At 40.6% G+C, this 26,671-nt stretch overlaps 1 protein-coding gene across 4 annotated transcripts in view; it reads left to right on the plus strand.

The window, feature by feature from the left end:
* TDRD1 (tudor domain containing 1) overlaps nucleotides 1–26,216 on the plus strand; it is a 49,787-nt gene extending 23,571 nt beyond the window's left edge. For 3 of the 4 annotated variants that reach the window (XM_042960732.1, XM_042960735.1, XM_042960734.1), the window contains exons 10-26: nucleotides 573–744; nucleotides 1,820–1,906; nucleotides 3,762–3,929; nucleotides 4,051–4,158; nucleotides 5,006–5,176; nucleotides 6,772–7,014; nucleotides 7,861–7,998; nucleotides 10,818–10,928; nucleotides 11,909–12,079; nucleotides 13,976–14,251; nucleotides 14,978–15,097; nucleotides 17,268–17,384; nucleotides 20,793–20,960; nucleotides 21,993–22,220; nucleotides 22,837–22,883; nucleotides 22,965–23,057; nucleotides 25,770–26,216. In XM_042960732.1, the coding sequence (XP_042816666.1) occupies nucleotides 573–744; nucleotides 1,820–1,906; nucleotides 3,762–3,929; nucleotides 4,051–4,158; nucleotides 5,006–5,176; nucleotides 6,772–7,014; nucleotides 7,861–7,998; nucleotides 10,818–10,928; nucleotides 11,909–12,079; nucleotides 13,976–14,251; nucleotides 14,978–15,097; nucleotides 17,268–17,384; nucleotides 20,793–20,960; nucleotides 21,993–22,220; nucleotides 22,837–22,883; nucleotides 22,965–23,057 (2,418 nt within the window). In that variant the 3' untranslated portion in view covers nucleotides 25,770–26,216. The remainder of the gene's footprint in view (nucleotides 1–572; nucleotides 745–1,819; nucleotides 1,907–3,761; nucleotides 3,930–4,050; nucleotides 4,159–5,005; nucleotides 5,177–6,771; nucleotides 7,015–7,860; nucleotides 7,999–10,817; nucleotides 10,929–11,908; nucleotides 12,080–13,975; nucleotides 14,252–14,977; nucleotides 15,098–17,267; nucleotides 17,385–20,792; nucleotides 20,961–21,992; nucleotides 22,221–22,836; nucleotides 22,884–22,964; nucleotides 23,058–25,769) is intronic. The other variant, XM_042960733.1, reaches the window with a different exon arrangement.
* The last annotated feature ends 455 nt before the right edge of the window (nucleotides 26,217–26,671 follow it).

Consider the following 26,671-nt stretch of genomic DNA (forward strand, 5'->3'; position numbering starts at 1 on the left):
ACTTAAGTACTTAGATGAGAAACTTCGCATTTTTAGGGACATCTATCTTATCCATCAGCTCTTTTAAAATGATCTTTTTTTTTTTTTTTTTTTTTTTTTTTTTTTTGAGAGAGCATAAGCAGAGGAGGGGCAGAGGGCAGGGAGAGAGAGAATCTTTAGCAGGCTTCACGCCCAACACAGCCCCATCGTGGGGGCTCGATCTCATCACTGAGATCATGACCTGAGCCAAAATCAAGAGTTGGACACTTAACCAGCTGAGAGCCACTCCAGGGGCCCCTAAAATGATCATTTCTGTATTTATTACATTGTGTGGAAGCAGCCTGAATTTATATGTATGTGAGGGATAATTATTATCCTTTCATGAATTTTTGAGCTTCAAGAAGTCCCAAAAGGAAAAACACTGTGGGTTAGAGTACCACAAGAGACAAATAATTATAAAGTTGTTTATTTGGTTAGTTTTTGAAGATTTCCAGTAAATTTTCAGCATGAATTATATTCACATTATTAATTAGAAAAAGTCATTTTCAAATAGTAACTTTTTTTTTTTTAGTAACTTACATAAAATCTTTCAGGCCATAAAGTGCTTTGTGGCCAGTGTTACCCCAGCAGAGGGGAATTGGAGCAATGAATGTATCAAAACTATTAAATCACTGTTAATGGAGCAGTACTGCTCTATAAAGATTGTCGACATCTCAAAAGAAGAGGTAGTTACCTTTGCTGTGGATGTTATGCTGCCAAGTTCAGGTAAGATCTAAGTCTTCTTTTTTAGATGGAGCACTTAATATGTTATTTAGTCTTTACTTGTTGCACAGAGAAGAAATAAAAACACGAAGTGAGGCCAAGTAGTAAGCTCCACTCGGAAGTCATTCGGGTTGTGATAAAAAGATGGCTTTGGCCCTGCTCTTGGGGTTGGCAGTTTGTCAAAGACCTGGCGCACGTTCCTAGAAATGGGTGGGCCAAAAAGCTACATCTATACTTAGTTTGGGGATAACTCTGTTACCCTTTTGATATAGCCATTATGATCTCTATTCATGATTTCTACTCATTTATTGGGAAAAAGTCAAGAATTTCTTTATGAATTTGTCCATGCTTGGGTCAGGAGTGCTTTTTCCTTGAACAACCTTCGCAGAACTGCATTGGTTTAGTATCGAGACTTTGAATGCCTCGTGTTTAAGTGGAATACTAAATGGAAACACCTTGGAATCCTGTCCTTCTGTGCTGGCTTTCTGTGTGTTTGAAAAGTGACTTCTCAAGTTATTACTCTTCTACTTTTAGAGATCCAGCGTCACTTGGTGACTTGGTAGAAAATTGACTTAATCCTGTTGTGAAATTAAGTATAAAATCTATTTTCTTTCTTTGCTGTGTATGTTAACAGCTTGGGCTTCTGGATGTTATTTTATGGAACTTGAAGTTCATATCACACTGGCTACCCTTGTTTTGGCTATACTTTATGTCTGAGAAAAAGTAGTTCTATTTTAACACTAAATTTATTTTTTCTCCTAAATGGTGGCCATACTAAGCATACCAGTGAGGTGGTAACTAAATCTTTCATGTTATCCAGAATTTTGAAGTGAAATACTTTCATTAGATTTTCTGCCAAGTGATGATGAGGATTTTGCCTCAATTTTTAAGGCTGAGCATTGGAAACTGTATTTTGCACTTAGAAATGGAGCTGGTAAGGAATATACCAGTGTATTAATAGCTATAATCTCTAGATCATTAGATCATCTCTAGATGATTGTGACTTGTGTATTTATGCCTTTCTTCTAATACTTGCTGTAATATCTCAATGGAGGTACATTTTCTTAATCATTTTTAGGAAAACTCTTAGACGAAGTGCTCATAGAAATGGGATATGGCTTGAAACCCAAAGGACAAAATTCTAAGAAACAGAGTGCAGATCCAGGTGAGTATACAGATTAATATTGAACAGTATAGTGACTCTGGGTACTGTAAAGTGTCTTCTCTACTGAACAAAAAAGGGCAGAGCTGTTGCAGTGTCAGATTTAATGGAAGTGATAACCATTCTTTGAACTTTATATAAAAAAGGTGATGCTTTTTCATTCAGTGGTACATCCTGTCTAGTTTCAGTTTACCCTGCCTGTTTTCCTTCCCTGTCTTCCAGATCAATCTTTGACATGATGGTTATCAGAAATTTTTAAAGTACTAGGGGCACTTGGGTGGCTCAGTCGGTTAAGTGTCCAACTTCGGCTCAGCTTATGATCTCACAGTTCGTGGGTTTGAGCCCCACGTCAGACTCTGTGCTGTCAGCCAGGAGCCTGGAGCATGCTTCATATTCTGTGTCTGTCTGTCTGTCTCTCTCTGCCCCTTCCCTGCACACTCGCGCGCGCTCGCTCTCTCTCCCCCTCCCTCCCCCTCCCTCCCCCTCCCTCCCCCTCCCTCCCCCTCTCTCCCCCCCCCCACTCTGTCTCAAAAATAAACATTAAAACAATTCTAGAAATTTTGAAGTACTAAATATGACACTTTGAGTTGAAGGGTTTTAGCTAAAATTTCCTTAGTTTAATTTTTCCTCCTTATTTGGTTATTCTAGAAATAATAAATAGGGATATAACATTCTGTTCTGGTAAGATGTTGTTTCTTAAGTTTTTACTACTTGTTTAATTATGTGTGTGGCTTTTCATTTAGTATAACAAGAGAACCAAGAAGATTTGCTATCAGCATTTTATTTTCTCATTGCTTAGTTTTATGTATTGTTTATTGCAATGTTTTCGCCTTCACTTTGTTCCTTTACAAATTACTTTGGATGTGGACATACTTCATTGTCTCTTGCTCATTCACCCAGAGGTGATTGCCAGTTAATGGTGCTGTGATTGGATGCATCCTTTCATATACACAAATCGACTTATCTTTAAATCTACCTTATCCCTGCCTCCTGTCCTTTGCCAAGTCTTTATTGATGGTTCTTTCTAAATATTGTTTGTATATGACTTTTTTTTTTAATCTTTTTTTCTTTTTTTCTAGCTCAGGAATCCTTACTATTTGTGGATAATTGCAACAACCTTGTGACTTTATCTTTTGTCTCCTGCCTGTATTCTTACAGTATTGCCCATATGATATCCCCAAAACACAAGTGTTGGTGTGCCAGCTCTGCTGAAAAGTTTTCAGTAATTCTTTGCCATCTGGAGGAGAAAACCAAACACTTATTGGTCTAATGATTGAAACCATAAGTGTTGGTGGTAGTTTAGGGGGAGTATAGAGTGAGGAAAAAATAGGGAGATTGATCTGGGGCCTGCAACATCAAGTGAGAAACCACGATGGGATGGGTGGATAGAGGATGGGGAAGAAATTGCCAGAGCAATAGGAGGGTGAAGGCTTCTAGGAGGGACTCATCAGTAATAACGGCAAGTGTTGCACGGGTATCCAGGGGAAGGAACAAACATTCTGGGCAGTATTTGCTTCACTGAGGAACTGTGGAGGTACCATCATGGAGGGTGTTCTGTGATTAGTACAGACACCTAGAGAAGAGATTATAAAATGGTGTGATAGAGGATATGCACGCAAATGCCGTGGGAGCACCTAGGAAGGACACCTAACCCAGATTCGGAGGGAAGCCTTTTCAACGTGACGGCACACTGAGCAGGAAATAATCAGGTTGCTGGGGGATTGGGAGTGTGTCCTGGGAAAGAAGAGTGGCATGTGTTAAGGCCTGGAGGTGTTGGAAGGAGCCTGATTGGGCCTGAAAAACTGCAAAAATTAGATTAATGAAACCAAAATGCCTTGTTTTTCTGTTTTCTGTTAAGGTGATGTTGAAGATGTTGGAAAAATGACAGCTGAAAACAAAGTTGTTGTAGACAGAAGTGATCTGATCCCCAAAGTGTTAACTGTGAATGTAGGCGATGAGTTCTGTGGTGTGGTTGCCCACATTCAGACTCCAGAAGACTTCTTTTGTCAACAGCTACAAAGTGGACGTAAGCAAATTTTCTTGATTGTCCTATCAATATAACCCACTTCAAGAGACTCAACATGCGAAAATGAAGATAACGTGTAGGTTTGTATTTCTTTTGTTTAAGATGTGATCTATATCTACAGATAAGCTTGCTGAACTTCAGGCGTCCCTTAGTGAGTACTGTGGTCAAGTGCCTCCACGCTCAGATTTTTATCCAACCATTGGTGATATCTGTTGTGCACAGTTCTCAGGTGAGGAAAGAGTATTCCTGAATTTTTTTTTACTTACAATGAAGTAAAAAAAACCAAAAACCCCAAACAATCTTCATTTTGCACTGTTTGGCTGCATTCAGAGTTTGAGTATTAAAGTGCACCAGTCAGTTTTAAATACATCCAGTTAAATGGACTCAAAGTGTGTGACGTAAGGGAGGAAGGCCTGTTGCAGTGGGGGGGAGGGGGGTGGTTGGTAAAGAAAGTTTTTATTGTTTTATCAGCCCTTTAGTTTTGGGGACTGGTGCAGATAATTGTATTTACATCCGTACATGAATGTGCAATCTCCCGGGATCACGTCTTTACCGGTTTTAGTGGGAGTAGCAGGAGGCCTAGAAGCATGGAGCTGTCATGGCACAGCTGTATTAAGTGGGTTCAGTTCGTCTCTGCCGGAGGGGAGATCCTAGCAGCCTTCCCGTAAACTGGTTGCTTGGTTGGTGGAGTCTGGTTGACTCCTACTGCCAGGTGTTGTAAAGTTAGCCCCGCTTGATGCTTAGCAAATTGTTCCTGCATTGATCAAGGCATCGTTGTGATTTCACACACAAGACTCTGTCCTGCGAGTTAACTGTCTATGGGGCAGATGAAGCGGTTGTAAGTGGTGGCAGCCCATGGAGTGAGTGAGGGGTCTGAGGCCTGCAGAAAGATGAGATTTTAGGGGTTTAAGGCTTCCAATAGGCAGAAGTAGCACTGTTGACTCAACATACGTTGTTCCGTAAAGCTTGATACTGTATTAAAGCCTACAGATGGCCATCTCCGGATTTGGGAGGGAAAGTTTGTATTTATATCTGTACTGGAAAATGATTTGAGACTGAGTCTCTCCTTTTTTCAGAGGATGATCAGTGGTACCGGGCCTCCGTTTTAGCTTATGCTTCTGAGCAGTCTGTACTGGTCGGATATGTAGATTATGGAAACTTTGAAATCCTTAGTTTGACGAGACTTTGTCCCATAACTCCAAAGTTGTTGGAATTGCCAATGCAAGCTATAAAGTGTGTGCTGGCAGGTATGAAATTTTTATGGTCCCCATATTCTTAAAATAGCAAAACCCCTAAGAGCATTAGAAATGAAGTTAAACCAATGAGCAGATAAAAGAATGTGTTAAGATACAACTTCTCTTAATGAAAAAATAATCCTTAATAGAACATTTAGGAAATACACAGGACTACTTTGCTATCTCTAATAAAATGAAATTTAATGTATCTATTATAATATTGAGTATTTTTGGTATTTATAGAGTCTGCATTATTGATATCATAGAAGTGGATTCATGACATAAAGTAGGGCAAAACCTGCTTATAGAAACAGTAAGAACATTGTGCTTAGAAATTACTGTATGTAGAGGCGCCTGGGTGGCTCAGTCATTTTAAGTGTCTGACTCTTGAGTTCAGCCTGGGTCATGATCTCACAGTCCTGAGATTGAGCCCTGTGTTGGGCTCCGTGCTGAGCCTAGAGCCTGCTTAAGATTCTCTTTCCCTCTCCCTCTGCCCCTCCCGTGGTCATGTGGGTGCTCGCCCTCTCAAAATAAATAAACATGAAGAAAAATTTGACTGTAAATATAATTTATCCCATCAAGAGCCGGGGCTTCTTTCCATGTTAATAAATTGGCTTCTTTATTCAAATGTACTGTAATTGAACTAGTATACGATTATCAGAAGGATATTTCCAAGTTCGTGCTATGAGCAGTGTTCTTTTAACTGCATTTTGCAACCTATCCAGGAGCATTTCCTTGGCATAGGTTGCAAATGTAGTTATGTTACAAGACACCTCCGTAGGTGAAATGGAGGTGTTGGAGGTATGTTTCTTTTTGTATGACATATATCACGATTGTTTTCCAGAAAGGGTAGAAATAATTTACACACCTACCAGAAAAATAACGGGGAGCCCATTACTTCACAAATTGGTACACCAAGTAGACACTTCTGTATTTCATGCTGATAAGTTAAAATGAAATCATTTCAATTACTTTATTACCAGTGAGGCTGAACATTTTTTCTTAAGTTACTTGCTCTTATTTTATGAAAAGACTGGGCATAACTCTGGGTTGTTAATTTGTAAGTGCCTTTGGAGTGAGTGATACAGATGTTTTTGTGTCGTTCTAAGGGACCGTATTTCTTCCTGCATTGTTTTATACTTTTGTTTATGACTTCCTTAACTTATTGAGATATAATTTACATACCATAAAATTCTTGGTCTTAGGTACACAATTCAGTGATTTTTTAGTAAATTTACCGAGTTGTGTAGCCATCACCATAATCCACTCGTAGAAATTTCCATCACCCTGATGAGGTTTCTTGTGCCCATTGATAGTTAATCCTACCTCCCCAGGCGACCACTAGTCTAATTTCTGTTTTAGAGATTTGCTTTTCTGGACATTTCATATCAGTGGAATTATGTTTTGTTTACGTAGAAGTATAGCCATTTTCTCTTTGTAATTTTGCCTTCATTTTCATGGTTAGAAAATCCTTTTGCTCAGGTGGGACTTTCTGGGTCTGGTGTTTGTCAGATTCCTTAAGTTTAACTTTATGGAAATTGGGAGCTAAATTTCTAAATGCCTGTTATAAGAAATATTTTAACATTCCTTTAAAAATTATTTGTTAGGAGTAAAGCCATCATTAGGAATTTGGACTCCAGAAGCTATTAGTCTGATGAAAAAAATTGTACAGAACAAAATGATCACGGTGAAAGTGGCAGACAAGTTGGAAAATAGTTCCCTGGTGGAGCTTCTAGATAAATCTGTGACACCTCACATCAGTGTTACCCAAGTTCTCATAGATGCCGGCTTTGCTGTGGGGGAGACAGGGGTGCTGACGGATAAACCCAGCATCGTGAAAGAAGCCAGTGGTAAGTAAAATGTCTCCTTCATAATGCCCATGCTGGAGTTCAGACGGTTGTGTGTATATGTGGATTCTCATACTTTCAAAAAGAGTTGATGTTGGGGCGCCTGGGTGGCTCAGTCGGTTGAGCGTCCGACTTCAGCTCAGGTCACGATCTCGCGGTCCGTGAGTTCGAGCCCCGCGTCAGGCTCTGGGCTGATGGCTCAGAGCCTGGAGCCTGCTTCTGATTCTGTGTCTCCCTCTCTCTCTGCCCCTCCGCCGTTCATGCTCTGTCTCTCTCTGTCTCAAAAATAAATAAACGTTAAAAAAAAAATTAAAAAAAAAAAAGTTGATGTTAAGTGTCTTTTTGTCTTTATTATTATTATTACTAATGTTTGTTTAGTTTTGAGAGGGAGAGAAACAAGACAGAGTACAAGCAGGGGAGGGGCAGAGAGAGAGGGAGACACAGAATCTGAAGCAGGCTCCAGGCTCTGAGCTGTCAGCACAACGCCTGACGCGGGGCTCGAACTCATGAACCCTGAGATCATGACCTAAGCTGAAGTTGGACGCTTAACCAACTGAGCCACCCAAGTGCCCTTTGTCTTTTTGATCCAGGCATTCATTTATATACATACGAGTGTGTTTGAGAGCTGAAAAAAAAATTTATGGGTCACTAGCTGCTGAAGGATCAGACATATGAATTTAAAATTCAGTAAGGTAGTTATGGCTAGTTGTAATACTGATTGTTTCCTTTAAAGTCACTAAGAAAGTCACTGGAAATTCAGTTCTTCTTCAAATGCAGATACCTCACTGACCCCACCTCCCATCCCCACTTTGACCATTTGTTTTGCAAAATGTTCATTTATTTTCACAGTTCCCTTAGGTGTAGAAGCAAAACTAAATCCACTGGAGTGGACATGGGTTGAACTTACTGTTGACCAAACAGTAGATGTTGTGGTCTGCATGATATATAGTCCTGGAGAATTTTATTGCCATGTGCTTAAAGAGGATGGTAAGTTGACTCTTCTCATTGATTTCTTTGTACAAATACATTGATGTAGATAATAACTGGAGATGAGTTTAATGAATAATAAAATTACTGTCTTTACAAGAAGGGCCAAGTGGGTAGGTATTTCTGCTTCCAAGAAAGATTTGGTTATAGTTGCCTTTTATTCCATTTTAAGCTATTATTTCTATTTTCGAAAGCTCTCTTTATATTTAAACCAGGTTAGATGTCAAAGAATGTCTTCTAAATTTGTTTTTGAAAATTAAATTTAACGGTTGATTATATTAAAGCATAGCACGCATATATACAAGTGCATAAATAGTACTGCATGACACATTGTCAGAAAGTCAAAACCCTGAATAATCAACATTTAGGTCAGGAAATAAAGCATTACCAGAATCCAGAAGTTTCCTTCGTTTCTCCTCTGATTACTACCCTTTTCTCTCTTTAAAAGGTAAATACTGGGGCACCTGGGTGGCTCAGTCGGTTGAGCATCCGACTTGGTTCAGGTCATGATCTCACAGTTCGTGGGTTCAAGCCTCGCATCAGGCTCTGTGCTGACAGCTCAGAGCCTGGAGCCTGCTTCAGATTCTGTGTCCCCCTCTCTCTCTGCCCCACCCCTGCTGTGCTCTGTCTCTCTCTCTCTCTTTCAAAAATGAATAAACAAAGTAAATACTGTCCTGCCTTTTAATAGCATAGATTAGCTTTTCCTGGTTTTGAACTTTATATAAGGAATCCTACAATGTGTGCTCTTGTATTCCTTGCTTTTTTTTTTTCCATGTTGTTTGTGAGATCAGTTCTTCATTTCCATGTGTGGCAGTAGCTTGTGTCTTGTTACCCCGGTGTGTTCCACCATGTGAATGTACTGTGGATTTATTTCTTTTTAAGGTTGGACACGGGGGTTGTTTCTACTTCTGATCTGTTTAACGATACTGGTGTGAACGTTTCCGTACAAATTTAGTGCACGTGTGTATGCGTTTCTTTTTAATATACTCCCAGGAGTGAAATCAGTGGCCCTATCCTAACGGGCATGTATATTTTCAGCTTTGATCAATGAAGGCCAGAAAGTTTCCGAAGTGATGACGCTGACGCTTGTTAGTTTGAGAGTTTTAGTTGCTCCACATCCTTACACTTGTATTTCCCTTCTGTTTCTTTTGAGCTATTCTGGTAAGCAGCGTTAGTTGCAGCTTTTCTAAATCTTGGTTTTCCTCTCTACCGAGTGAGGACATGACACTAGGTGCCTAAGCTCGTCTGGCTCCCAATTTGTGAGATCTGTTATCCTTCCCTTCAGAATTACCTGGTAGGTAGGTCACTATTTCGTATAGCATAAGACGTTAACATGTTAAAGTTACTTTTTATAGGTGATCATACAAGCCTATGGTACAAAATTCAAAAGTTACAAAAAGAGTGTAGAGTGGGACGTTTCCCAGTCCCCCCTGAGTTTTCTGAATATCTTTTCAGAAGTAGTCTATGCATATGCTTGTGTGAACGTATATGTCTCTGTTTGTGTAGGCATACGCGGTAAATGCTGTGATGTCTGCACTTTGCTTTTGTCCCCGCATGGTCCTTTCTTCATTCTTTTTGTCTTTTAAATTAAACTTCTAATAGTGGAATAATTTTAGATTTACAGAAAAGTGGCAGAGATGGTGCAGGGTTCCCGTACGCCTCTCAGCTAGCCTCCTCCATAGTTAACGTCTGACAGAATTGTGGTACGTTTGTTACAACTGAGAGAACAACATGGGCACCTAGTCATGAACTGAGATGGGGACATGTCCTTTTTCTTTCTACTCCCACTAATGGCCTTTTTCTGTTCCAGGGTCTAGTCTGGGATGCCGCATTGCTGTTTTGTTTCCCTTTGCATGGTTACGTGGTGTTTCACTATGTGGGTTTATCCGACCTCTTATTATTGAAACATTCCTTGTGTTCTCTGGCTTTATTCTGTGAGTGTGTTGTCCGGGCAAATTCCCGTGTAATTATTAAGTCAGAGGATGCATGTGCTCGTGCTTTGGAGTTCGCCCAAGGGGGCCGGCCAAGCTAATTCCCACAGACACGTACACACGCCTTTCCCACACCATTTTCAGTAGTGTTTCTTAAACTTTGTAAAACTGAAAGGTGACAGCTCTGACTTGTTATAGTTTAGTTTCCGTATCTGTGAACGGGCCTTTGCCACATGCGTAAAAGGCAGCTGCTTTCCCTTAAGTTGTTGTGTAGTGTCGGGACCCCTTGACTCAGCATTTAAAGCTCTCCGTGGTGTGTACTTTCCCAGCACAGTGCTGGTATGTTCTTCATGGTTCGCTTTCCACTTCCCTGCTTCGCCAAACTGCTCCCGCCAGGTGAATTTTGGTTGCTTAATTTTGTACTTTGCCTCAGGGCCATTTCTGGTTCGTCGGGAATACCCTCTCCTTCTCTGTCCTATTTCTTTATAAAAGCAGCACACAGAGCTCACCTCTCTGCGTTTCCCTAGCAGATGTCTGTGCCATACACTCAGTCATTCATTATATGTCCTCCTCCAGGACATATAAGCTTGTGTGTCACTTTGTGTACAGGCTTGTACGCTCTGTCCTTAGCCCTGTGCACAAGTTCGTGCTCTGGTGTGCTGGTAACCATGCCATAGTTGGGGATTACCAAGAGCTTTAACTAATTACGACTTACTTTCCCAGTTAATTTTTTTAATGAGAAAAAGAGAAAAGCATCTGATATACTTAATAGTTGTTTGGGAATGTACCTGAGGTGTTATGATCAAAACATTTCCAACTTAAAAGGAAAAATCTGTGTTCTGCATGCTTTTTTAAATATTAAATGCTGTATGTGTATTGCATTTTCAGCTTTAAAGAAACTCAATGATTTGAATAAGTCGTTAGCAGAATATTGCCAGCAGAAGGTGCCCAATGATTTTAAAGCAGAAATAGGACAACTGTGTTGTGCTCCTTTTGCAGGTAAGTTACAGTTGGTACAGTCTTGACTTTGATAGAAAGTTTTGTTTCCTGATGTTGAGCCCATATTTTGATGTGTATTTTCTTCCCCATGTTTAAGCAAGTATTTCTCACAATCAAGACTAAATGAATGCAGAAAGTGTCATGTCTAATATTCTGTTTGTAACAAGGAACCTCCAAATGGAACTTCCTTACCTCCATTTGTTAAATTTCATTAAAAGCTTTTCTTTCCACAATCTCTGATATTAAAGTAAGTTAGATAATGGTTCACTGTAGGTTCATTGTTTCTTCTGGTCACCTGTGTATATACTTAGTTTGGAAGTATATTTTATGAGACTCCTTAATTTCTTAAAAAATTTTTTTTTAATGTTTATTCATTTCTGAACAACAGAGAGCACAAGCAGGGGTGGGGCGGAGAGAGAGGGGGACACAGAATCTGAGGCAGGCTCCAGGCTCTGAGCCGTCAGCACAGAGCCCGACGCGGGGCTCAGACTCATGAACCGCGAGATCATGACCTCAGCCGAAGTCGGACGCTTAACCGACTGAGCCACCCAGGCGCCCCACCCCTTAATTTCATCGTATGAGTTTTTCGACTATTTTTATATGATTTTACTAATAACAAGTAAAACAGTTTGTCATTAGTTATGAGAGTATTATAAAACTTCCAGATTGACAGATAACGTTTAAGGTTATTAAGTCTTACCTTCACTTTCACGCTCTGTTTATTGGATAGGTGATGAGTGAAATCTTAAATTTATATTAGATTAGTGTTAAAGTGTGCTGTAAAAATTTGGATGTGTTCTAAAAACAAATTTTGATAACTCTCCTGGGGATTTCTGAATGAAAACTAGAGGCATCATCTGGAGAAGGAGAGCAGATTTATTAGCTACTTTACGCAGAGGATTTTTCTTTGGAGATAAAAATTTCAAATGTTAATAGAAAGGAAATAATGTTCTGTGTTACAAACTTTGTGTTAAATATAGGTGATGGTAATTGGTATCGTGCGTTAGTCAAGGAAATCTTGCCAGCTGGAAATGTTAAAGTCCATTTTGTGGATTATGGGAACATGGAAGAAGTTACTGCAGATGAACTCCAAATGATCCCATCAAAATTTTTAAAACTTCCGTGTCAAGGGATACGGTGCTGGTTAGCAGGTATGGTGCAGAATAAGCTTTCAAAGCTGTCTTCTAATACTTAGGGTAGATGTACTTTTAAGTATTAACATCTGTAATTTTAACATGTGAGCTAGAAGATCTTGCTTCATATTATAAAATTTAGAAACGTACTTTTGAAGATACTGGCCAGAGTGTTGAGTGTAGATGCTAAAAGGAAGGAAACAGCTGCTTTTCTGGGCTTGAGATGGGAATGAAAACTGATATGTCCTCTTGAAGACATTTTGCAAGATTTCTTAGGAGCTTCAAATAGTCCTGCCTTTTGTCTGAGCATTTTTACTTGTAATAATTTATCCCAAAGAAATGATCTTGGAGTCTCACAAAGTTCACCTACAAGGACGTTCCGTATACTGCTGTTAATAGCAGCAAAACAACGCAGGCAGCTAGGCAGGGGATGGGTTCAGTGATGACCTGTAGGGTTGAAAACCTCAGCACCTGCTTCAGATGGTGCCGTGAGGGGCCAGTGGGTGCTGAGGACAAAGGCTCCCCGGCCTGCACAGGCGGATTTAAGTGTTTGCCCTTGCTGCCCGGGCATTAATGTGTAGCAGATAACGAAGAGTACAAGTTATAAGAGATGCAGGATAGTATTGTGGTTAAGAGGACAGGCTCTGGAACCAACTCTGCTCCCTACTAGCTGTGCGAGAATTTAAGCAAATTAATTAAACTCTCTGGTGCTTCTGTTTCCTCACTTGGAAAATAACAGTACCTTCCTCAAGGAGTCATTAAGAATAAAAGACATAGGGGCACCTGGGTGGCTCAGTCAGTTAAGCATCTGACTCTTGATTTCAACTCAGGTCATGATCTCACAGTTCATGTGCTTGAGCCACGTGTCAGGCTCCGTGCTGACAGTGCAAAGCCTGCTTGGGATTCTCTCCCCATCTCTGCTCCTCCCCTGCTCATGCTGGTACCCACACTGTCTCTCAAAAATAAACATAAAAAAAAAAGAATAAAAGACATAAAAAATATAAAGCACTAAACACTACCTGGCATCATATCCACAGTAGCTACTATTATTGCAAAGGTTTCTTTATAAAAGAAATCGGTATTATGTGTATGTGGGTCATTCCATACACACATGAAAATTATGGACGGTTGGATACCAAAATGTTAATAGTGCTCATGTCTAGAAGCACAGATGCTTTTTATTTTTCCTTTTGCGTGTTTTCTTTCTGCTTACTACTTACTATGTTTCAGATTATTCTTAATACCACGTTTCATGTCCGTGCTTCTTCAAGTGTGGCCCCTAGACCAGCAGCATCAACTTGAGAACTTACTCAAATTACAGGTTCTCTGTCCCCAACCAAGACCTGCTGCTAAATTGGAAAATCTAGGATGGGCCCCTGAAATCTGTTTTAACGAGCCCTCTAGAGAGTTGAGATGCACACTCAAGTTTGAGGATCACCATTGTAAAAATAAGGGTATCAACCACAATTATCAGAAAAATAATTTTTGGTTAAGTACTTTAAAATAACATTTTGAAATTAACCACTAGAACACTGCCCACAGAAGTGAAGGTGTGTGGTTGACGTCTCCTACCAGCAGAATTGGTGTAACTCATCATTGTGTATGTAACAGAACACGATGGTGGCTTCTAGAATAATCCCATTTTTGCCTGTTGGAAAAATGCCAGGTAAAGATACTTTAGTGGGGAAAGTAAAGAAAGTTTCTGAGTGACCCAAAACCCTAGCGGTATGTTTACACCTGCCAGTATCTGTAACTCGGGCATGGGGGATGTAGAGATGTAATTGAACGTTGAAAAAAGATACCAAAATGGCTGACCCGAATGGAGTACTTAACAAGGACCCAGTCCCAGACACCGTTGAAGCGAAAATGCAGCTTGGGCATGGAATCCTATTTAATGCCGTTCTTCTTTGCCAGATATAGAGCCGAAAAACAGACACTGGACTAAAGAAGCCATCACAAGATTTCAGATGTGTGTTGCAGGGATAAAACTCCAAGCCCGAGTGGTTGAAATCACTGGACAGGGAGTGGGAATTGAGCTCACCGATGTCTCCACTTCTTACCCCAGAATAATCAGTGATGTTCTGATTGAAGAACATCTGGTCTTAAAAAGTAGTTCGCCATGTAAAGGCTTGAGAAGTAATAGGCCTGTTAATAAACATGATCTTCAAATTGATGCCCTGGGGCTTCAAGGTAACATTTTTAAACCTTTGATTTGTTATTTAATGTATCCTTTGCTCTTACAGGTTATGAAAGTTTTTCTATCCAAATGATGCAGTTTTTCTGTAGAAATACATGCTTTGTGGAAATAGGTTAATAATAGGTTATGAAAATATTTATTGAAACATGGTTTTATGCAACACCATGCTCATTTTTAGTGTAGTCACTTATCAGGTAATCTTGCACCATATAATTATGTGTCCCCTAAAGTTTCAACCAGTTTTAAGAATTACATTATAGGGATGTCTGGGTGGCTCAGTTGTTTAAGCATCTGACTTGAACTCAGGTCACGATAGCGTGGTTCACAAGTTCGGGCCCCGTGTCGGGCTCTGTGCTGAGAGCTCAGAGCCTGGAGCCTACTTCAGATTCTGTCTCCTCCTCTCTCTGCACCCCCCACCCCCCCCCCCCCCCAGCCACACACACTCTCTTCCTTTCTCAAAAATAAATATGAAAAAAAATAATTACATTATATGTACTACAGAAGTAACACTGGAGTGCAGTAGGTCAGTAGATTGGACTCTTTTGTAATACAAAATCCCTCAAATTGAATAGATTGTTTTGTGAAAATACGGATTTTCATGTTAGGAATTTGTGAATGTTGATAATCAGCAGTTGATGAATAAATTGAATGAATATGTAACTGGGAGAGAATACCAAGTTTAGTCTATCTTATGCAAGATCTGTTTTCTGTGTTTTCAGCCATGTCTTCAGCTGAGCAGTGGAGGACAATAGAATTGCCAGTTAATAAAACTGTGCAAGCAACCGTATTAGAAATCGTAAACCCACACTTGTTTTATGCTCTACCAAATGAGATGCCAGGTAAGAAACCAAATTTTGAGACTTATTGATATGCATCTTTTTAACTGTATAATGAAAACACTTCTCTGGAGAATTCCTTAAGAAGTAAGAGGGAGAGGGGAGGCTGGTGATTTTTGTCTTATTCAATGTTTTAAGGAAGAATTGACCGTCCTAACACTTAAGGCACATGTAGTTACTCAAACACAAATGTGAACATGAAGGGAATGCCCTGCATTTAGCACCTGTCCAACCTTCAGGTTTTTATAAGGAAATCGTGTCTCTTAAAGAAATTGTGGTTTACACAATGGAATACTACGTGGCAATGAGAAAGAATGAAATATGGCCTTTTGTTAGCAATGTGGATGGAACTGGAGAGTGTTATACTAAGTGAAATAAGTCCTAGAAAGACATATACTGTATGTTTTCACTCTTATGTGGATCCTGAGAAACTTAACAGAAGACCAAGGGGGAGGGGAAGGGAAAAAAAAAAAAGGTTTAGAGAGCGAGGGAGCCAAAACATAAGAGACTCTTAAAAACTGAGAACAAACTGAGGGTTGATGGGGTGTGGGAGGGAGGGGAGGGTGGGTGATGGGTACTGAGGAGGCCACCTGTTGGGATGAGCACTGGGTGTTGTATGGAAACCAATTTGATAACAAATTTCATATTAAAAAATCGTGTCCTTAATTGCTATATAATTTTTTGCTTAAAAACAGATATCTAGGGGCGGCTGGGTGGCTCACTTGGTTAAGCATCTGACTTCAGTTCAGGTCCTGATCTCATGGTTCGTGAGTTCGAGCCCCGCGTCGGGCTCTGTGCTGACAGAGCCTGGAGCCTGCTTCAGATTCTCTGTCTCTCTCTCTTTCTCTCTCTCTCTCTCTCTCTGCCCCTCCCCCACTGACATTCTGTCTTTCCCTCCCTCCCTCCCTCCCTCTCTCTCTCTCTCTCTCTCTCTCTCTCTCTCAAAAATAAACAAACATTAAAAAACATGGGGGGCCTGTGTGGCTCAGTCGGTTAAGCATTTGACTCTTGGGTTTGGCTCAGGTCATAATCTCACGGTTTGTGAGTTTGAGCCCTGCATTGGGCTTTGTGTTGACAGTCAGAGCCTGGAGCCTGCTTCAGATTCTGTGTCTCACTCTGTCTCTGCCCTTCCCCCCCTCGTACTCTGTCTTTCTCTCTCTCAAAAAAAAAAAAAAATACTATCTAATTTGAATTGTATTTACAAAGCTAACATGTTAAGAAAATTTGATATGTTGAAAGTGTACTTTGTAATCCGTGTTACTACAGTTTAGAGACTTAGAAAAATGTTTTACACTGGTCCTGATCCTGAAAAAAAGTAACGTATAAATGTTTTCTTCTTTGTTTCATGGAAGTGTATATTAAGGAATCTCTTTCAACATATTTGAGTTTATCCTTGTAGTGTCAGAAAGAGAGTTAGTGCAAGTTGGTGCAGATTTAAAACAATTTGCAGGTACTTGAAGGCTGGAAAAGTGAATCTTTGTTTCGGATTGTCAAACGAGGATGTGAGGGCGATCTGGCTCGACATCTGTCACCCCATTGATCGCCAGGGTCGATGGGGCTGATCCGGCTGGCTGGGCGGGGGTCCCCTTCCTCCCTCACCGCTCCATGTGCGTCCCTCGCGAAGCTGCGCGCTCGGTCGAAGAGGACGACCTTCCCCGATAGAGGAGGACCGTTCTTGGGTCAAGGGTATACGAGTAGCTGCGCTCCCCTGCTAGAACCTCCAAACAAGCTCTCAAGGTCCAAATTGTCAGACGACAAATTGTGGTGATACCAACAAGGGCTCTTAAATCTATGTCCAGCATGACAAATAATCATCTTTAATCTGTGTAGGTGGAAAGTAGGGTTATTGAATCCTGATGAATTGGAAGAACTGTGTTTTATTGACTAGAACACACTTAACTGAAAATTACATGGGAAAATTGTGAAAGTGGGACTCAATGAGTTTCTGTAGAGTATGGCCATGCTGCTGTGGAACTGAGCGCTCTGGAGGCTTCCCTCGTCCTCCCTCCCAGCACTGCAGCCCGCCTGTACCCGGGGCCGCCGTGGTTTCGTGGATTCTTCACATGTAAATGTAAACAGGGTCTTTAAAGTGATTCGATTTAACATTCTTTTTATATACTGTCTAAACAGCACCGAAAATTTCCTCACAGGAAATTGCTTTTTTGCGTTTCAGAAAATCAGGAAAGACTGTGTGTGTTGACAGCTGAATTGGTAGAATATTGCAGTGCTCCGAATAGTCGATTGTCTTACCGACCGAAAATTGGAGATGTGTGCTGTGCCAGATACACAAGTAAGGGTCTTTGAGGTAAAATATTAAAGGGAAATACTTTGTTCTCTTTTACATGAAATTTTGTGTGTTTTGTTATTGAAGTGCACATTTCATTTTGTTAGAGAAATTAAGAAAGGCAGGGTTGTTGGGGCGCCTGGGTGGCTCCGTCGGTTAAGCGTCCGACTTCGGCTCAGGTCACGATCTCGCGGTCCGTGAGTTCGAGCCCCGCGTCAGGCTCTGGGCTGATGGCTCAGAGCCTGGAGCCTGCTTCCGATTCTGTGTCTCCTTCTCTCTCTGCCCCTCCCCCATTCATGCTCTGTCTCTCTCTGTCCCAAAAATAAATAAACGTTACAAAAAAAATTTAAAACAAAAAAAAAAAAAGGCAGGGTTGTTTGTTAATTCATATGTTCTGTTCCATAACCATAAATTATGTTTAGGTAAGGATATAGGTAGGTATCTACCAGTACTTACAGATAATCAGTTTTACATAATAATATCATGTTTATATGTGGAGGAGTTGCAAGTTTATAGAACTTTCTGAATGTGCTAAAAAAAAAATAAATAACTGCGTTGAAAAGTCGACTTGTTGAATCAGGGACACTTTAACCATTGTCCTGTTGTTTTAATATTTCATGTTAACAGATTTCTTTTAGGAATAAAAATAACACTTGGAGTGAATATTCTTGGGCAGAAATTTTGGGAATTCCTGAGTCAAAAGATGTCAATTGTTTTGTACGTCCCAGAAGCATATTGCTCTCTGGGTATCTTAAAGAAATGTCCATATGTGCCAAAAGTTTGTGAGTGCCAATTCATCATCTCCTTGTCAGCAATGAATTTAAAGTGTTTTTGCTCTATTGCCCACATAGTGTTCATTTTTAAATTTAAATTTACAGTTAACCATATTACGTTTAGTTTTGTTTCCTTTTGTATGACAACTGGATCTACATTCTCCTTCCTTTTCTTCTGATGGAAATCTATCGTAATTTTTGGTTAGATAAGTATTCTTTATTACTTTATTAGAACTTTACATAAACACTGTTCACAGCTGTGTAGTAAACCATGATGTAATGAGATACATGGTTACATATCTCTTTTGCAGTCTTTGTTGTTGTTGTTACCAGTGTTCTGTATCCTTTCGCTGATTATCTCCAGTTGTCTGCATTGGTATAAATTCTCTTAGTGAACATTTGTGTACTTTATCAGCTTTTATCATATTGTCAGTTCTTGTGGCCTTTGCGCCTCCTATCTAGACTGCTTGTCCTTCACGGCTGAGCAATCACCCTGGAATTTTTCCTTCATCATCATGCTGGTGATGGATTCCCTTTTGTTTCATGGATTTGTCTCTTACCTGACCTTGTTGGCCAAATTTCTCCCTCCCTCATCTCACCTTGTTTTCTGAATTCCTTACGTTTGGTTTACCCTAATATTTGGGTATATATCCCATCCTTCAGAAGCTGAGAAAAGATACACGTAAGGTGAATTTTCTCTTATCTCCCCATGTTCTCCCATGTTTGAAAAAGGCTTTACCCTAACAAGTAATTGATAGCTTGCCTAGATCTAAAACTCTAGATTGGAAATAATCTTTCCCTTAAATTTTTGAAGGCATTGCTTTTTTTCTTTTTTTTAAGAGTTTTTTTTATTTTTTATTTTTAAGTAATCTCTACACCCAACATGGGGTTCAAACTTACAACCCCAAGATCGAGAGTTACACGTTCTTTTTTTTTTTTTTAATTTTTTTTTAATGTTTGTTTATTTTTGAGACAGAGAGAGACAGAGCATGAACGGGGGAGGGTCAGAGAGAGAGGGAGACACAGAATCTGAAGCAGGCTCCAGGCTCTGAGCTGTCAGCACAGAGCCCGACGCGGGGCTCGAACTCACGGACCGCGAGATCATGACCTGAGCTGAAGTCGGACACTTAACTGACTGAGCCACCCAGGCGCCCCGAGAGTTGCACGTTCTACTGATCAAGCCAGACAGGCCAGTCCGCTTTTACTGTTTTTTAGCTGTAGCTGTTGCTGGTCAAGAGAGAAGGATCATTTAGATTCTCCAAACTGTATGTTTTTTTATCCTGGAGCTTGTAGGAATGTCTTCATCCTGTTCTGAAATTCATGATGTGACTTAGTATTGGCTTTCACTGTCGTGCTGGGCGCTCGTAAGTGGCTGGGCCCTTAAGGCTAGAAAGTTGTGAGCTTCAGTTCTGAGAAATTTTTCTGAAAATTTTTTATTCCCTTCTTTGATTTTCTGTTCTCTTAAGAATTCCAAATATTCTAATGTTGGACTTGAAACTCTTCTGCTAAGTTTCCTCTTTTCTCTTTCACTTTTTTTCATTGTTTTCAAGAGAGTTCCTCAATTTTATTTCCCAGCTTACTGAGTTTTTAACTTCTGGTACCACATCTCTAGTTTCAGTAGCTTTGTTGTCTGTCTTCTCAAGTGTGTGTTTTTAATAATGTCTTGGTATTCCAAGGGTGGAAGGTGTTTTCTCTGGGAATGTTAACATCGTTGTAATTTTCAGTCTTCTCCCGATTCCTAGAGTTCCTGTTTGTTCTGATCTTCTCCGTCGTGTCGGAGGCTTACTTCAAATGTCTGGTGATCCTTTGCTGTTCGCTTACAATGGGGCATCTGATTGGAAGCTTCTGGTGGCCTTCACTGTAGGGTGATGGGGCCCGTCCATTTCACCAGGACTCCCGCTGTTGAGAATCTTGAAGTGCATTCACTTGGGACTGGTGTCTCCTACTTGGAGTGGGTAGCTCTCCTGACATTGTTCTTGACAAACTTCCTTCTCTGCGCTGCCTCATGCTTCCGAGTCCAGTAGTCTGGTTCATCCTCTCAGGAGAAGAAACCTCTAGTCTTCTGCCCTTGAGTAGGAGCAGTTGGCTGGAAATGAAGAGGGCATTCGAAGCTTTATTAAAACCCATGAACATAAAAGAGATCATTCTCTTTAGCAACTTAAAAAATAAGTGTTATGTGTAAATGTATTTATAAACTAAAGTCTGTTCAGATGTCTTGGGAAGGAGGTCCACTTCCTTTCCCCAGGCCTGATGTTCAGCTTCATCCTTACTACTGCCTTTGAATGGCTTGATTGTCCAGGCTTGGCGGTTTGAGATGCAAATGAAGAGGCTTCTTTGCTTCCCCACGGCCAGGCCAGCTTTGCTTGAGCACTGCTACCTCATTTCCATTCAGGCATCTGCTTTCCAGCTTCCGGTGTTGTCTTCTCTCTTGTTCTCTATCCTTGTGGTTTTGTGCTTTTTCCTTTTTAATCATGCAGTTGTCTTTTTAGTAGACTCTGGAAGGAGTGGAGGTGATGCTTGTGTTTCATCTGGACTGTAATCAAAAATTTTCAGTGATGTAAATGTAACTGAATAACCATCTGGAGGGAGGGAGAGAGTCATTGAATGTACTTTCTTACCTAAGATTGCATTATATTTTCAGATGATGACTTCTGGTACCGTGCCATTGTTCTGGGGACATCAGATGCTAATGTGAAAGTGCTCTATGTAGACTATGGAAACATTGAAACTCTGCCTTTTTCCAGAGTGCAGCCAATTTCCACCAGCCACCTGGAGCTTCCTTTCCAAATTATTAAATGTTCACTTGAAGGTAGGCAGTTAAGTCACTTTCCGGTTGAGATGTCTGTGTGGTTTTCCCTTTGTTTTATAGCCCTAGGTCTGAGTCAAATGGGCATTTCAATAACTGCCCAGATTTCTAAACATCAAGCAGAGTTTACCAAAAAAGTTTCGTATCTTCTATTCTTTATTTCATTCTCACAAAAATTATATTGCTAGCCCATTGTTGTTCAGTTATTGTGTTTGGCCCCGGGTTGCACAGCTAGAAGTGGCAGTGCCTGGGAGAACTGGGCCTTCTGACCCTTATCTGAGGGCCTCTCTGCTCTGTCATGGCTCTTAGAGACAAGAGACATTCAGATGACACCATTCGGGCTAATTCACTGTGCACTGTATCTGCATTGATATTCAGTTCCTTCCTTTGGTGTTTGAGTAAAGCAAACAAAAATGCTAACGTAGCTTTTTACTTTCACTCCTCATTTTGTTACCCAGCGGTCCCAGCAGATAATAGCTCACTCGTTGGCTCCTAGTCTGCTTTGGTTTTGACTCAGGGAGAGAGTTGGAAAATTACCTTTATTATTGTTTGCCTTTCCCATTAGGACATATGTCCCTGGCAGTAACTGTTTTCTGTTTTGTGCCCTCCAGACTCAGATTAGTGCTCGATAAACAATAGGGATCAATGAATATTTATCGAGTGATTTTTTTTTTTTAATGCAACAGCAATAGTACATCAAAGCATACCTAAACTCAGCTGGAGTGAGGCTTTTGCTTATTTTCTTTATTATTACTTTTTATTTATTTACCTTGAGAGAGAGAGAGAGACAGCACAAGTGGGGGAGGGACAGAGAGGGAGAGACAGAGAGAATCCAAGAAGGCTCCACATGGCCAGCATGGATCCCAAGGCGGGTCTTGAACTCATGAACTGCAAGATCATGACCTGAGCTGATAGGAAGAGTTGGACACTTGACCAATTGAGCCACTCAGACATCCCTTTGCTTATTATCTTTAGATGATGTATGTAAATTTTTTTTTTTTAAGGCACTTGATTAATATTCAGTTTTTTCCCCAGGACTAATAGAATTGAATGGAAACTACTTGCAATTAGTGATAGAACTACTAAAAAATTTCATGCTGAATCAGAGTGTAATGCTTTCCGTAAAAGGAATTACCAACAATGTCCATATGGTGTCGGTTGAGAAACGCTGTGAAAATGGTACTGTCAGTATAGCTGATAAGCTGGTGACTTACGGCCTGGCAAAAAACATCACATCTAAAAAGCAAAGTGCTTTAAATACAGGTATCTGTTTTCAAGTTTAATTAATGACAGATGTAAGTGTAATTAAGAAGCAATGTAATCAGTGTAGGTGACCTGGTCTTTCCTTACTCTGCGTGGTCACATTCCCTTCCTCCTCCCTGTCCTTTGTAAATCCAGTGGCGCGGGGACCTATTGGGTGGAAGCAGGCCTCCCGGTCCAGATTTTCCTTAGCTTAGGCTCAGCAGCATTGCTGATACATTGATACTGAGAGCTTTAGAAATGTCTGGCATTCAGAATTACTTCCAACTTACTTTCGACCCTGACCAAAGTGAGAAGAGTTTGCACTTTTGAGATTGGATCTTCTGGATATCTCACAAGAGGATTACTTGATAGGCCTGCCCTCGGCTGAAGAGCTATCCCATGTATGATAGGCAAAAGACCTAAAATCCTAGAGATGAGGGCATTAATTTGGTGAAAACTAGGACACAGTAGTAGAAAATATTAAAGCCCAAATGAGAAGTAATTGATTAGGTCCTTGATAGTGAGAACCCATGCCTAAGGGGCAGAGCTGTGTAAATTCAGTGTTTTTCAGTGTTTCGTCAGTGTTTTTGTTACATATGGTGTGTGTTATCTGATGGCTTTTTGTATTTGCTTCTAGGAAAGACATGTAGGATGAATTGCTGTTGCACAGAGTTACGGAAACAGGTGGGTAGAGTTTATTTGAAGTGAAATTATACTTCTTACATTTTTAGAAATGAAGTAATACTATTTCTTTATCACCCATAGGTTGAAAAACATGAACAGATTCTTCTCTTCCTCTTAAACAATCCAACCAATCAAAATAAATTTATTGAAATGAAAAAATTGTTGAGAAGTTAAGTAAGTTAAATTTGATGTTTTCACCACTTCCGTCACCACCAACGGGACGTCTCAAGGCATGTCAGGGTAGAACTCATGGCATGAACCACGTCGTGAGGCTGTTCTTTATTTTGCGACCTAATGATTTGAGGTCTGGTTGTAATGTGTTTGTTGCCTTGCCGAGTTTTATTTGCTGATCTGAAGTTGGCCGTTAATGGGACTGAGTCCAGGGGTGTTCACGTCGTAACCACTCACTGTTGTTCAGTTCCGAATGCTTACATTATTGATGGCGCGGAGGGACTTGTAAAAATTGTTGTGAGGTAAAGCTTTACCTCAGATTCTTTGTGTCTTAGGGGTGAAATGAACTCTCACTTGGGCATGTTGCGGTAAAAATGTTCAGCATTTTTTGTGAAGAGGTTTTAAAGGGCCAAGAATGGAAAATGGGCTTCACTGATAGTGTATTTCATTTCAAAACAAAGCCTACTCTCTGGTGGTGATTCTAGTGTGTAACAATGATAATTGGTGAGTTTGGAACAACAGTTTCCCCACATTGATTGATTGATTGATTGATTTTTATTATTATTTTTTTTTTGGTCTGGGATGCTTTGTTCGAAGGTAGCCCTCAGAAGTACCTTGTGATCAGAGGTCAGTTAGAATTTCTGATGAAAATGAAATTGTCTTTCCTGCTGATTCCAGCCAAAAGCAAAGGGTCTCTGACTCAGTGCACTCTTGTCGGCTACAGCACAGCCTGGGTCAGACCTTTTTGCAAGTAGCCCACGGGATGGTACCTCTGAGCGCCTGGTGATTGTCCATGAGTTCACGTGCTCTCTCCTTCTCCGTGTGGGAAGGTCCATTATTTTGTTTCTGCTCCTAAGAAAGTACAGCTGAATTCTGAGTGGAGTGTCATCGCTGCTAGAGCAATAGTTTTGTCTCCTGATTGATTTTCTTTACAAGTTTTGGGTTATTTCTAATAAATGCTCATCTGCCATTGCAGTTACAGCCTTCAGTCCTTTCTGATGCACTCGCTTTCAGTATTGACTACTGTCTTGTGTGCTTGAGTCTAAGATCTTAAGTTAAAAAAAAAAGTGTAAAGTCAAATCTTAAATTTCCTGATAATTTTGTAGGGTAACGGACATGCAGTGACATGGACTTCTGGAATTTAGTCCTAGCACCAAATCATCTCATTTTTACCTGTGTAATAGGCTTTTTTTGTAAGGATATTGAGAGTGCTAACCCGCACGAGATGAAAGTTCTATTTTCTCTTGTTTCTACATAGATTGAAGACATTGTTTAAAAAAAAAAACAAAAACAAGATGTGATTTAAAGACTAGTAGTTGAACTAGCTTTTCCTTTACTGTGGAATAAATATGTATTTTTATCTACATTTTGAATATAGTATAATGCCTTATGTATTATTTAAAAAGCACTTGAACATCTAGTCGCATACGTAATCATTACAGTAGTCCTGGAAAGAGAGTAAGACCCCACTTTATAGATGAGGCCAAGGCTCAAAGAGGTTAAATGGCTGCACTGGATACACACAAAACCAGGTCTTAGGCTCAAAGCTGAACCCTCTCTGCTGCTCCTTGCTGCTTACTGTCTGCTGTGCTGCAGTGTCCTTAGATTCAGTCAGTTTTGAAGGACATGAGAGTGAGGAGTTATATTAGAAGAAATTACAGGATACCCCGGGTGGCTCAGTTGATTAAGTGTCTGATTATAGGTTTCGGCTCAGGTCATGATTTCCCGGTTCGTGAGTTCAAGCCCTGCGTCGGGCTCTGTGCTGACAGCACGGAGCCTGCTTGTGATTCTCTCTCCCTCTCCTTCCCTCCCTCCCTCCCTCCCTCCCTCCCTCCCTCTCTCCCTCCCTCTCTCCCTCCCTCCCTCCCTCTCTCCCTCCCTCTCTCCCTCTCTCTCTCTCCCTCTCTCCCTCTCTCTGTCCTTCCCATGCACGTGTTCTCTCTGTCTCTCAAAATGAATGGATAAACCAAAACAAAAAAAGAAAAAATTACATACATGATTGCTTAAGCATATTTCATTGTGGTGGAACTATAGTTGAATATTCACTCTTTTTTTTTTTTTTAATTTTTTTTTAACGTTTATTTTTGAGACAGAGACAGAGTATGAACAGGGGAGGGTCAGAGAGAGGGAGACACAGAATCTGAAACAGGCTCCAGGCTCTAAGCTGTCAGCACAGAGCCTGACGCGGGGCTTGAACTCATGGACTGTGAGATCATGACCTGAGCCGAAGCCGGCCGCTCAACTGACTGAGCCACCCAGGCGCCCCGAATATTCACTCTTTTAAAATGTTTTTCCTAGATACAGAGAAAATGTGTTTAAAATTGAAGTGTTTAGTCTTTATTGGAGAAATTTTTAAATAACTGTAAAATCGCCCAACTAGGAATGCTGTGGCGATAGGAACCGAAGACTGTCCTCTGTGGCTCAGACGTGATAAATAAGTGCTTCAGCACACAAGTCACTGTAACATTCTGTATCGGAAGGGGAGTGCACACAGCTGTGTTTCGCTTTGGTCCAGGGCGGTCCAAACCACGGCAGCTCGTGTGCACAATGCTGTGGCGGTGCATTTCTGCAACAGATCGTGCACAATGCTGTGGCGGTGCATTTCTGCAACAGATCCGACTTGAATGTACACTTTGGTTTGCTTGCACTTTAGAAATTAAGCAGAGTGATTGAGTCTCTAATAAGGCATATTGAGAGTTGATTTTTCTCTTTCAGAAGCAGTCTGTCCCGGAGATACATGCTTACCAGAAAGGAAACAACGAAGGCTAGACTTAGAGGCAGCACGGCACCCCGCGTGTTCATCGCGAATGTTGTCTTCTGTGCCTCCATTTCTGTTTGCTTTGCCGCTCTTCTGTTGGGTTGGGGAGTTGTGTTTTTTTCCAAGTTCTTCCTCCCAAGTAAGTCTGGCGTGGAAGTTTCATACCACATTCATGGGGATATCGGGAAGAGATACATAGGGATTTTCTACTGTGAATATAAATTTTTAGGACTTAAAGGTAACAGTGAAGAAAATATGGCTTCATATTACTAGCAGATAAATCTAGTTGATAGATGCATGAGTTTCTTTGGATTTTTCTGTATGTTTGAAATACTTGGTAATAAAACATGCCTTGCTCTGTCGTCATCTGCCTCTTCCACTTAATAAATGTTCCTTGGCTTGTTGTTGCTTCGGTCCTGGCTCTTCTTTTCCTGTCCACTCTTGAGATCGTGAGCTGCTGTCTCCATCCCAACTCGGATCTCTTTTCCTGTGGGCTTTTGGGCTCAGAGTCTATCCTCAGGCTCTCAACCGCTCCACAGCTGTGGAAGGGACTTTCTCTTTCTGCTTCTACAGAACATCCATACCCTTCCAAATCTGCAGCCATCTAGACTTCGTTGTAGGTAGAATTTACATTTTCTGAAATACAAATGCAGTTAAGTTAAAAATTAGAGTATGCATTTTTCTTGAAGCACATAAAGGAATCTTAGTTGCTCCTAAAACATGTGCAGAATTATGGGCCAGCTGACTTTCCTGCCAGCCTGTAAGTTTCTGTTGGGAAATTTTCCATGACTTAGTAATTTAGTATCAGACTCCTGTCCAAGAAGAGGTTACCAACTCAAAGAATGTTTTTTGGGTTTTT

The sequence above is a fragment of the Panthera tigris genome, chromosome D2 (assembly GCF_018350195.1).
Source record: "Panthera tigris isolate Pti1 chromosome D2, P.tigris_Pti1_mat1.1, whole genome shotgun sequence".
Taxonomy (NCBI): domain Eukaryota; kingdom Metazoa; phylum Chordata; class Mammalia; order Carnivora; family Felidae; genus Panthera; species Panthera tigris.